The sequence below is a fragment of the Hemiscyllium ocellatum genome, chromosome 25 (genome assembly GCF_020745735.1).
Source record: "Hemiscyllium ocellatum isolate sHemOce1 chromosome 25, sHemOce1.pat.X.cur, whole genome shotgun sequence".
Lineage (NCBI taxonomy): Eukaryota > Metazoa > Chordata > Chondrichthyes > Orectolobiformes > Hemiscylliidae > Hemiscyllium > Hemiscyllium ocellatum.
In genome coordinates, this window is record NC_083425.1 from 40,753,032 (window position 1) to 40,765,371 (window position 12,340).

At 48.8% G+C, this 12,340-nt stretch overlaps 1 protein-coding gene across 2 annotated transcripts in view; it reads left to right on the forward strand.

The window, feature by feature from the left end:
• b3gntl1 (UDP-GlcNAc:betaGal beta-1,3-N-acetylglucosaminyltransferase-like 1) overlaps positions 1-12,340 on the forward strand; it is a 338,080-nt gene that overhangs the window by 44,861 nt on the left and 280,879 nt on the right. The window contains exon 2 of one of the 2 annotated variants that reach the window (XM_060844593.1): positions 7,155-7,250. The exons of the other annotated variant lie outside the window; for it this stretch is intronic. Coding sequence (XP_060700576.1) covers positions 7,215-7,250 — 36 coding nt within the window. The 5' untranslated portion in view covers positions 7,155-7,214. The remainder of the gene's footprint in view (positions 1-7,154; positions 7,251-12,340) is intronic. 2 annotated transcript variants of the gene reach the window in all.

Genomic DNA, 12,340 nt, shown 5'->3' on the forward strand with positions numbered 1-12,340 from the left:
TTCAAGTCCAAAGGAAAGATAAGGTTTTCAGTAGGAGGTGAGAAGAGGCAGGGGTGGAGTTGGGCCACGATAAAGCGAAACTACATAAGTACAGTTAAGCGTTTGGAAACTTAATCCTGTGTCACCTGTGACACAGAGAGTGTGAATGATCTTCCTCAGCCTCAGACAGTTGGTTGGGAAAAGGATGGGTGTCTGCCGTTCAGGAACAGATTTTGCAGCAGGAACCAAAGATAATGTCTTCACTTTTCCCAGTGTCCAGTCGGAGGAAATGTCTGTTCATTCATGACTGGATGTGGGCTGGGTAGTCAGAGGATTTAAAGATGTAGAGGTAGGTGTCACACAAGACTGGGGAAACAGGGTAGATACTAAGAGGTTGTTTCTATTGGCCAAGGAATCGATAACGTGGGGACACAGCCTCAAGCTTGGCCAGGATTATATTGAACAATGGAACAGGTTCAATGGGCCACATGGTCTATTCATCCTATTTCTTCTGTTATGTTACATTGTACAGGTGAGAAATTGGAAGGGGTCAAGTTTAGGAGAGGTGATCAGAGGTAACAGTGCTTGAGCAAGGAGCTTTTCTATCTGAGTGGCCATCTAATTCCTCCTCTCAAGGCCCTGGCTCCCATTCAGATGATCCATGTGCTAACCCAGGCCAGCAATGCAATTTTTCAGTGTGTGAAGGTTAACTATAATATCTGCACAGTAGTAGACTATCATTATCGAACCCTTGACTTTTCTGGAGTTTTTATATGAGCGCTAGCGCCTCAGACAGAGACACGGATGTACAAAGCTGTCACAGAGACCACTATCTGTTTACTTTGGCGTATGTGGTTTAAGATTTTTTTCCTTTGCAGGGGAAGAAAATGGATAAATATACATGTCTGTGTTCAGCGCTGGCTGACCTCGGGTGATTTGAAATGTGTTTTGAATTATGTTTCCCTTTTGTTCTGTGTGAAGCCTGCTGCCCACACAAGATTGGCTTTGTGTACAAGTTACACAAAAAAAAACATACTGGGTAAATGAGTGGCTGAATATAAGTAAGAGATCTGCTAGCATTACAGATTTATTTAATTAACTATTATTGAAGAGGGAAAGATGGAGCCAATGAAGACGACTATGAAAGGTCCTGCCAGTTTACATTGAATGCTGGGATATGCAGATAGTAGCCAGCCTGCAGATTGTGTTGGTGGTCTTCTTCAAGTGGCACTGTTTACCTGAATTCAGATCCAATGAACTTTTCACCTTTTGCATCAGCTTTTTTTCAGACTTAACGGAGGGAGTGTAGATTGCCTTTTCCTGATGGGGGCGATTGAAGTGAGTTGTGACAGCTTGGATCTAATTCCCAATGGGGATATCATACCCAGATTGATTCCCAAGAATTTTTGGCTTGAAATGTATTGAGGCTGACTGTGCTGCCGGAGTTACAGGCGTTTGGCAGTAGCGGGAGGTTGGGATAGGGGGATGCTTTGAGCTGACAGTTTTGCTGACCTGACCCACATTACCAATGACCAGAGGATGGGGTCATTTCTGCTGCTCCCTGGGTGACCACATCTTCAAGGGTGGTCAGAAATCTCGGAACTGAGCCTTTCCATTACAGTCGCACTCCAGGAAGGAGCTCTAAAGATTTGTTACTGGTGGATGGCTTCAGGCTGTCACACAAGCCTCCTGTTCTGTCATTGGAACTGGGAGTGAATGGGAAGAGTGCACAGGGAGAGAGCTGACTCATGCTTCCACAGAGATGTCTTAATTTTTCAGTAGTAAGGGAGGGGAGGTCTGACAGAACTATGTTTTCCCCCTAACACACTCACATCTGGCTTACACCACCAACAGTCCACAAATTCTGGCACCTTTTGTCTTTTTGCTTGGATTTTCTAATGGAAGAGAGGCTTGAAGTGTATGCTTGCAATCTGATTGCAGAGCAATAAATTTCCTCGCTCTGTTCACCAACGCTGAGCTGATTCTCCAGTTTTGGTGAATTGCAAAGTCGTTCACTTGGGCATCAGTGTATTTAATTCCACCCAGTGGCACTTTATTGTCACCCTCCGCATTTCCATTGCCAATCCCTTCCTCGATCCATCACAACTCTTCCCTTTATTCTGACAGTGGTGGATGTGTTCTGCTTGGGTTAAAGGAGATAGAGGGGAGATCCATTAGTGATGGACGACGTTACATCCACTTTCAGTCAGGTATACAAAGAAAAACTGTTGCCATTAGCTTGTTGTATAAAAGCAAGAGGATTTTTTAAAGTTTGGGGCAAGAGATACGAAGGAGGGAAGAAGTTTTGTATATAGCAAATAACAACAACCTGCAACTTGTTGCTTGCAAGTGTGATGGAGGTGGAAATAGTCCGTGGTTTCAAAAGGAATTTGGGTGGGTACACAATGAAAATAGTGTTTCAGGGCTATGTAGGTGAAGTGTGGTATGGGGACAATCAGTTTTAGTGCACTGAGGACTGGCATGGCTTCAAAGGGCAGAACTGCCTCCTTCTGTGTTGCAATGAGTCATTGATTCTTTCTGAGATTCATTTCCTCCACTGCAGCTTCACAAATCAGTTTGAGCATGTAAGCCGTATCTCCTGCCAGATTAAACCGAATTCCACTCGCCAACAGTCCCAAAGATCACAGCCACAATGTACGTTACCTTTCTGTCACGAGCTATGTTCCCCTTGCACAACACTTAACCGCCTCCTGAATAATATTAAAGGATTTGCCTCGAGTGTTGCATGAGCAGGACATTTCAAACATTCCCTGCATAATGATGTGCTTTTCGACATCATCCTGATCTTGCTTGATACCACTCAGCATTGATGTGATTGGCCTAAGGTCATGTCAAACCTCTAAGAGCACTTCAGTGCCTTGTACCTGTGTACCTTTGGAAGGTCCTGTTATACTTGCCTTCTCTCAGGGTTCAGGAGTCGGAGGTCAGTTCACTAACAGAAGTAAGATTCTCCAGACACTTTTAGCTTCATATTTCTGACATCACGTTTCACATGACGTGTTTTAAGACTAACACTGCTGAATTGAAAGCGGGTTACAGCAGAGGTCACATGTCTAAGATAAGTCACAGGTGTACACTGTACAAATGCATTTCCTCAAACAGCTGCCTACATCGAAAACAAAAGCAAAATAATGTAGCTGCTAGAAATCTGAAACAAAGACAGAAAATGTTGGAGAAAGCCAGCAGGTCTGGCAGCATCTGTGGAGAGAGACAGAGGGTAAATGTTTTGACCCTGATATGATTGTTCTTCAGAATTGTTAGAATTATTGGATTCCAAATGTTAACTCTCTTTCTCTCTGCACAAAAGCTGTCAGAGCTGCTGCCTTTCCCCACCAGTTTCTGTTTTTATCCCACTCTCTAATACTGAAGTTAATTGCCCTTTTCAACACAGCATCCAGACCTGGATTTTTTTGTGTGTATGTTGGTGCCATGGACCTTATGGCAACATGCTCCTTAATGTGTGGTTTGACCAGAATAATGCGTGGCTTCAATATAGCTGAAATCAGACTTGTCAATAGAGCTCAGCAAGCTTGGCTGATTCATGGGCCAACACCCAGAGCGGGGAGCAGAGCAAGTCCCGGAGGCTGAGATCAGAGCAAGTCACGGAGCTGGGAATAGAGCATGTCACGGAGCATGGAGCAGAGCAAGTCCCGGAGCTGGGAGCAGAGCAAGTCACGGAGCTGGGAGTAGAGAAAGTCCCGGAGGCTGGGATCAGAGCAAGTCCTGGAGGCTGGGAGCACAGCAAGTCCCGGAGGCTGGGATCAGAGCGAGTCACGGAGCAGGGAACAGAGCAAGTTACGGAGCTGGGAGCAGAGCAAGTCACGGAGTGGGGAGCAGAGACTGTCCTGGAGCGGGGAGAAGAGTGTGTCCCTGAGGCTGGGATCAGAGCAAGGCACGGAGCTGGGAACAGAGCAAGTTACGGAGCAGGGAGCAGAGTGTGTCCCGGAGCAGGGAGCAGAGTGTGTCCCGGAGCGGGGAGCAGAGACTGTCCCGGAGCAGGGAGCAGAGTGTGTCCCTGAGTGGGGAGTAGTGTGAGTCCCGGAGAAGGGTGCAGTTTGTGTCCCGGAACAGGGAGCAGTGTGAGTCCCGGAGTGGGTTGCTGAGTGTGTCCCGGAGCAGGGAGCAGTGTGAGTCCTGGAGTGGGGTGCAGTGTGTCCCGGAGCGGGATGCAGTGTGAGTCCCAGAACGGGTTGCAGTGTGTGTCCCGGAGCAGGGAGCAGTGTGAGTCCCGGAGCAGGTTGCAGAGTGTGTCCCGGAGCGTGGATCAGAGGGTGTCCTGGAGCGGGGAGCAGAGTGTGTCCTGGAGCGGCGAATAGAGCGTGTCCCTGAGCGGGGAGTAGTGAGAGTCCCGGAGCAGGATGCAGTGTGTGTCCCGGAACATGGAGCAGTGTGGGTCCTGGAGTGGGTTGCTGAGTGTGTCCCGGAGCGGGGAGCAGTGTGAGTCCTGGAGCGGGGTGCAGTGTGTCCCGGAGCGGGGTGCAGTGTGAGTCCCGGAACGGGTTGCAGTGTGTGTCCCGGAGGGGAGAGCAGTGTGTGTCCTGGAGCGGGGTGCAGTGTGTCCCGGAGCGGGGTGCAGTGTGAGTCCCGGAGCGGGGAGCAGTGTGTGTCCCGGAGCGGGGAGCAGTGTGAGTCCCGGAACGGGGTGCAGTGTGAGTCCCGGAGCGGGTTGCAGAGGGTGTCCCGGAGTGTGGATCAGAGGGTGTCCTGGAGCGGGGAGCAGAGTGTGTCCTGGAGCGGTGAATAGAGCGTGTCCCTGAGCGGGGAGTAGTGTGAGTCCCGGAGCAGGATGCAGTGTGTGTCCCGGAGCGGGGAGCAGTGTGTGTCCTGGAACGGGTTGCAGAGTGTGTCCGGAGCGGGGTACAGTGTGAGTCCCGGAACGGGTTGCAGAGTGCGTCCCGGAGCAGGGAGCAGTGTGAGTCCCGGATTGGGTTGCAGAGTGTGTCCCGGAGCGTGGAGGACAGTGTGCCCCGGACCGGGATTCAGAGGGTGTCCCGGAGCGGGTTGCAGCGTGTCCCGGAGCGGGGTGCAGTGTGAGTAACGGAATGGGGAGCAGAGTGTATCCCGGAGCGGAGAGCAGTGTGAGTCCCGGAACGGGTTGCAGTGTGGGTCCCGTTGCGGGGAGCAGTGTGAGTCCCGGAGCAGGGAGCACAGTGTGTCCTGGAGCGGGGATCAGAGGGTGTCCCGGAGCGGGGAGCAGAATGTGTCCCGGAGTAGGGAGCAGAGTGTGTCCCGGCGCTGGGTGCAGAATATGTCCCAGAGCGGGGGGCAGTGTGAGTCCCGGAGCGGGTTCCAGAGTGTGTCCCGGAGCGGGGGGCAGTGTGAGTCCCGGAGCGGGGTGCCGTGTGAGTCCCGGAGCGGGGAGCAGAGTGTGCCCCGGAGCAGGGAGCAGTGTGAGTCCCGGAGAGGGGTGCAGTGAGAGTCCTGCAGCGGGGTGCACAGTGTGTACCGGAGCTGGGAGCAGAATGTGTCCTGGAGCGGAGTGCAGAGGGTGTCCCGGCGGGGATCAGAGGGTGTCTCGGAGCGGGGAGCAGTGTCTGTCTCGGAGCGGGGAACAGTGTCTGTCCTAGGGCGGGGAACAGTGTCTATCCTGGAGCAGGGTGTGTCCCGGAGCAAGGAGCAGAGTGAGAGTCCCGGAGCGGGGAGGAGAGTGTATCCCGGAGCGGGGTGCAGTGTGAATCCTAGAGCAGGTTGCAGAGTTTGTCCCAGAGCGGGGTGCAGTTTGAGTAACGGAATGGGGAGCTGAGTGTATCCCGGAGCGGGGTGCAATGTGTGTCCCGGAGCTGGGAGCAGAATGTGTCCAGGAGCCGGGAGCAGAATGTGTCCAGGAGCGGGGTACTGTGTGTGTCCCGGAACGGAGTGCAGAGGGTGTCCCGGAGCGGGGATCAGAGGGTGTCCCGGAGTGGGGAGTACAGTGTGTCCCAAAGTGGGGAGCACAGTGTGTCCCGGAGCGGGGAGCAGAGTGAGTCCCTGAGCGGGGTGCAGTGTGAGTCCCGGAGCGGGGTGCAGTGTGAGTCCCGGAGCGGGGAGCAGAGTGTGTCCTGGAGCGGGGTGCAGTGTGAGTCCCGGAGCGGGGAGCAGAATGTGTCCCGGAGTGGGGAGCACAGTGTGTCCCGGAGCAGGGATCAGAAGATGACCCAGAGCGGGGAGTACAGTGTGACCCGGAGCGGGGAGTACAGTTTGTCCCGGAGCAGGGATCAGAGGGTGTCCCGGAGCAGGGAGCAGTGTGTGTCCCGGAGCGGGGTGCAGTATGAGTCCTGGAACGGGTTGCAGAGTGTGTCCCGGAGCGGGGTGCAATGTGTCCCGGAGCGGGGTGCAGAGTGTGTCCCGGAGCGGGGTGCAGAGTGTGTCCCGGAGCGGGGTGCAGTGTGAGTCCCAATGGGGGTGCAGTGTGAGTCCCGGAGCGGGGTGCAGAGTGTGTCCCGGAGTGGGGCGCAGTGTGAGTCCCGGAGTGGGGCACAGTGTGAGTCCCGGAGTGGGGCACAGTGTGAGTCCCGGAGCGGGGAGCGGAGTGAGTCCCGGAGCGGGGAGCAGAGTTTGTCCCGGAACGGTGACCAGAGTGTGTCCCGGGGTGGGGAGCAGAGTGTGTCCCGGCGCGGGGAGCAGAGTGAATCCCGGAGCGGCGAGCGGAGTGTGTCCCGGCGCGGGGAGCAGTGTGAGTCCAGGAGAGGGTAGCAGAGCGAGTCCCGGAGCAGGGAGTAGAGTGAGTGCCGGAGCGGGGAGCTGAGTGGGTCCTGGATGGAGGTCAGTGCGTGGAGGCAGTGTTGCCTTGTTTTCTACAGGCACCAACTCATGTTGGAAAAGGACTAGAACGTAAGTCCTTTATAGTGACTTCTATTATTATTCTGAACTTTTCAAACTCTCTTCCCATGCTTACCTGTATTTGTTTCACAGTGTAACAATACTTCAACAATCCTCTGTCCCTGAAATGGCACCGAGAGGCAATGTTAGAAACCTTTCGCTGCACTCGTGACAGTAAAGCCTATTCTCTCTTTTTGCTTTGTAGCTTGCTAATTTTGACGTAGTACGGGGGAAGTAAAGGGACAGTTCCCAAGCTAGCAAAAGAAGCAAGAAACGTAAATGTCAAACTTGATGATTTAGTGAGAACAGGCAGCACCAAACATTATTTACCTAATGCAGTGGCTCATGTATTCCAGTCGGAATGATGCCCTCACAGCCAGTGATGTGACTGCAGACTTATATTGGGGAAGCTGGACATGACATCAAGCAAATTGCTGTGGAAGCGAGCAGAGGTGAGGGCCGGATGGCAAGACTTGTTCGGTCTCAGGGCTCCATCCTGTTGGTCAGTCTGACATTTCTAGAAGATTTGAACATTACTCTCGGAGCTTATAACTCAGAATCTTTTAAATGAGCTGCCTAATAAATTGATATACAGAGAGGTAGAGTTGTGTTACCGTGGTCTCAATTATCGGTGGTTTACCGTGGCCTGAACATATCACTGTATGGGGAGCATTGCAGAACCAAAGACCGGGGGCTGCTGGGAAGTGAAATTTTCCACTTAAATGAATGGGTTTGCACCAGTCTATGGTTTCGGGCTTCTGCGGTAGGTCTTGGAACATATCCCCCACAGGTACAGGGGACTACTGTAATTTTGAACACCAGTGAGTGCTTCAGCTGACTTTTTAAAGGACTGTCAAGAAATATTGCCTCGAATAATGTTTAGTGCACCAGGGCTCACTGTAAATCAAAGAGAATGCTCCACGTACATTAGCAGCGACATTACCAGATAGTCTGGTGAAATTTTCCATAAATAGATAGTGTTGCTGAAGGGGAAAGATATCATATATTTAATTGAAAATCACTGAACAGGAAATAACTAACAACAGGCAAATTCATGGAGTATTTTTCACTCAGAGTCTCAATTTCTTTATTCAGATTGCCAAAGTCTCCTGACAGGAAATTAAACAGTGATTTTACCCAATCGAACCCAGACCATAGTAACAGCAGTGACATATGATCAATAAATCCTCATTTACTGTTATGCGAAAGATGACAGAATTTGGACTACAGCAAAACACTGAACAAGTAGTCAAAAAGAAAGGGATGTTACAAACTCATTTCTAGTGCACTTAACTGTTTTAAGCATTTTATTTTTAAGAGTTTGGTAAGGTCATACTTTATGACTAACATGTATTCTGGAATTACGAGCTGTCTTGAACAGCTTAATGTGACAGGGTGAAAACTGCCTGATTAACTACCAAGGTCACATGATTGAATACAGTAAGTTATTGTAGCAGAACGCTCCAAGATTTGTTTATGATGGTTAAGAACTTGAAGCTTTGTACTTCCTCTCCTGTCTTATTTGTTAATTGTTAACAATAAGATTACAAGGGAAGAGAAAGAATCACATTACTGTTTGATTTGTTTATTAATACCGGGGTGAAATGACTTCACTTGAAAATGGTTTTAAGTGAGGATTAAGTGAACGTGGTTGAAAACATGTGATCTTCGGCTGAATATTTTTATGAAACAGGATGTAAGACAATGTCCACACACTGAGAGAGTCAGTTAGGATGCAACTGCAGGAATGCTGTTGATAAACGTATGATAATCATGCCTGATCATGCAATCTCAGTATTCCATTCCCCCTTTCTCTCCATACTCCTTGGTCCCTTTAACCACAAGGACTACATCCTCTTGAATATATCTAACAAACTGGCCCCAATAGTTTCCTAAGGGAGAGAAGTCCCCAGGTTCACAAGTCTGAGTGAAGAAATTCTCCCTCATCTCTGTCCTGAATGACTTGCCCCTTATTCCTTATTCTGAGACTGTGAATGGCAGATCCTTATTCATAGGCTGAGATCGCAGCTGCTGAGTGTGACCTGAACACCCTTTTGCTGTCTACCCTCCACATAATCTTTAACTCACCTATAAATTAAAAATCTGTCTCACTCAACCCTGAGTAAAGTCAATGATCAGGCCTCTGTTAATTGTGTATTAATTATCTATATATTGAAGCTAACCAGGTGAAGGGCATTGTTTAAAGTATTCAGAGCATTTGTAGTGCTCTTGTGGCACGTTGATAGCATCCCTACCTCTGAACTAGGAGGTCCAATGTTCAGGTCCCATCTGCTCTGGACGTGTGCAATAACATCTCTGAACAGGTTGATGAGAGAATATCTATCTGGAGCACTTGTAAAGAGAGGCTGCTGAGGGCAGTTGGCGGTCGGCATTAGATAGGAACATCTAATACTGCTTTCCCTAAATAACTCAACGATCAAGAAATGGGTTTTTGACTTGCTTTGTACTCCACCATCTGGACGGGGATTGTTTATCAGACTTTACTGCTTTCTTTGGAAGAGAATTGCAAAGTCTAACAACTCTCTGAGAGAAGAAACATGTTAATAACACAGGAAGGCTCATTACCATATTTAAGATGCATATTTTCCAGTAATTCTTAGGAATATAGGAACAGCAGGTCATTTAGCCCCTTGAGCCTGTGTTCCACCATTCCAATAGATCATTTTGATCTGTAACTCAACCCTGGTTGCCCACTTCTGATCTACATGTTTGATAATGCAAACCAACAACAATTTATTCATCTCAATCTTGTACGCTTTCATTGAGCCAATGTTCCCACATATTTGATTTGCACTAAATTTCGTGTGGAAAAGTACTTCCAGATTTGACTCCTGAATGACCTTACTCCGATTTTAATTTGAGACACTGTAGTTCTGGATTGTCTCTCGAGAGAAAATTGACTTTCTTTATCAGCCCTAAGTCTTTCTGCTGTCAATAAGGATCTGGCTTCAGTCAGATAATAGAGAATAGCAGTGCAACAAAAATATAACAAAAATGTAAAATGAGGGAACTAACGAGCTAATTCAACCAGGAAATAAGAGGCTGTAGCAGGTGAGAGGTGATGATAGAGGGTGTTGATGTACTGCCATGCAGTCTTGTTTGCATGAAAGGAGGAGTATGGAGATGAATAGTAGGCTGGTACAACCCCCTCTCCCCCCATGATAACCATGTTCCCTCTATACTGAGCAGCTGCATTGCTACATGTCAGTAGGCAGTCCGGATCAGGACATTACTGAAAGAGATCTTTTGGGTAGTGTCCTAGACCTAATTATCTTCAACTGCTTCATTATAAAATCCAAAATGGTGATGTTTACTCACAATTGCACATTGTTCAGCACATCCACAGCTTCCCAGATAATAAAGCAGTACATTAGGAGAAAGTGAGGGCAGCAGATGCTGGAGGTCAGAGTTGAAGAGTGTGGTGATGTTGAAGGTTCCTGATGAAGGGCATATGCTCTAAGCATTGCTTCCCCTGCTCCTTGGATGCTGTCTGAGCGGCTGTGCTTTTCCAGCACCACACTCCTCAACTAAAGCAATTCATGCCAATATGTAGCAGGAGAGTTTTGAAGCTTAGACTGATAACTGGAAGTTGCACACGGAACTCAGAAGTTCCAGGCAATGACCATCTCCATCATGAGACGGTCTAGCAGTACACACACACACAGACACACACACACTGTTCAGTGGGATTACTAATACTGAATACCACAGCCTCTGCTTTCTGGGGTTTACCCATTGATCAGTAACTGAACTGGACCTGTCTCTGAACACAGATGCTGCAAGAACAGGGAACTGGGAATCTTGCTGCAAGTAACTCCCCTCTCAACTCCACAGTTCCTGAGATCAGTTCAGGTCTCCATTTATCAAAATGTGTGTAGCTCTAACAACATTCAAGAAGCTCAACACTACCCAGACCAAAGCAGCCTGCTTGACTGGCACCCCATCCACTACCTTCAATATTTAGTCCATACACCATTCAAGTACAGTAGCAGGTTCTGAATTAGTGGTGCTGGAAAAACACAGCAGTTCAGGCAGCATCCACGGAGCAGGAAAATCGATGTTTCGGGCAAAAGCCCTTCATCAGGAATAGGGGCAGAGTGCCTGTAGGGTGGAGAGATAAATGAGAGGAGGGTGGGGGTGGGGAGAAGGTGGCTAAGAGTACAGTAGGTGAATGGGGGTAGGGATGGAGGTGATAGGTCAGGGGGGGAGGGTAGCAAAGAGTGCAATGGGTGAATGGGGGTGGGAATGAAGGTGATAGGTCAGAGAGGAGAGTGGAGTGGATAGGTGGAAAGGAAGATAGGTAGGTAGGACAAGTCATGAGGGTGGTGCTGAGCTGGAAGTTTGGAACTGGAGGGAGGTGGGGGAAGGGGAAATGAGGAAACTGGTGAAGTCCACATTGATGCCAGTAACATCAAAGTGTACTGTCTATAAGATACACTGCAACAACTTACCAAGGCTCCTTTGACAGCATCTTCCAAACCCACAATCTCTAGTACCTGAAAGGACAAGGGTGGCAGATGAACATGGCCACCTGTGAGTTTCTCTACATGGCACACACTGTCCTGATTCAGAAAATATATCATTGTTCTTTTCTGTCAGAGTCAACATCCTGACATTTCCTTCCTAATAGCCTGTGATTGTCCCTACAGTGGTTCAGGAAGGCAGTTCACCACTGTAGTTAGAGATAGGCAATGAAAGCTGGCCTAGCCAGTGACACTCTCATCCCCGAAATGAATGTGTGTGCTCCCTGCGAGCACAGCAAAGAGAACATAGAGGTGGGAGCAGTACCCATCTGAGTAATGGGCAGGAGAAGGTTATGGTGAAGTAAATACAGGTCTGATGCTACCTTTACTGCAATAGATTGTGAATTGTATCTAGGCTCTCTTCCTTTTAAGAGAAGACAGTATGTTATTGCAGAATTTAAATTGCCTCCTCCAGTAAAACTGGAAGCTGGTTTAAATTTAATGAATGCAGGTCAAGTTTCTCAGAACTTTGAAAACTACCTGTAGACAGTGCTCTTTACAGGATTTCTTCTGACTCAGGAGGAACAGGACTCAGTCATTTTGCTCACTGCAGTCTTCTGCTCACTGCCACACAATCTGTCCACCCTCTCCTCCAAATCTGCGCTCCTGAACCTCCCTCCATCTCAATCCAATCCAGCATCTTCTGCCTTCTACTCTTTCACAAATACACAGGGCTGTAACCAATGGTCTGTGATTGCAGAGTTCTGGTAATAATGTCACTACGAGGCAGCCATCTTGAGTGAGTGTGTGTGTGTGTGTGTGTGTGTGTGTGTGTGTGTGTGTGTATATACAACTCAACAATTGAAAACAAAATTGACTAGAAGCTATGAGACAGAGGGTGATGAAGGGTTGCTTTTCAGACTGGAGACCTGTAACCAGTGGTGTGTCACAAGGATCTGTGCTGGGTCCACTGCTTTTTGTCATTTATATAAATGATTTGGATGTGAATCTAGGAGACATGGATGACATCAAAATCAGTGATGTAGTAGACAGTGCAG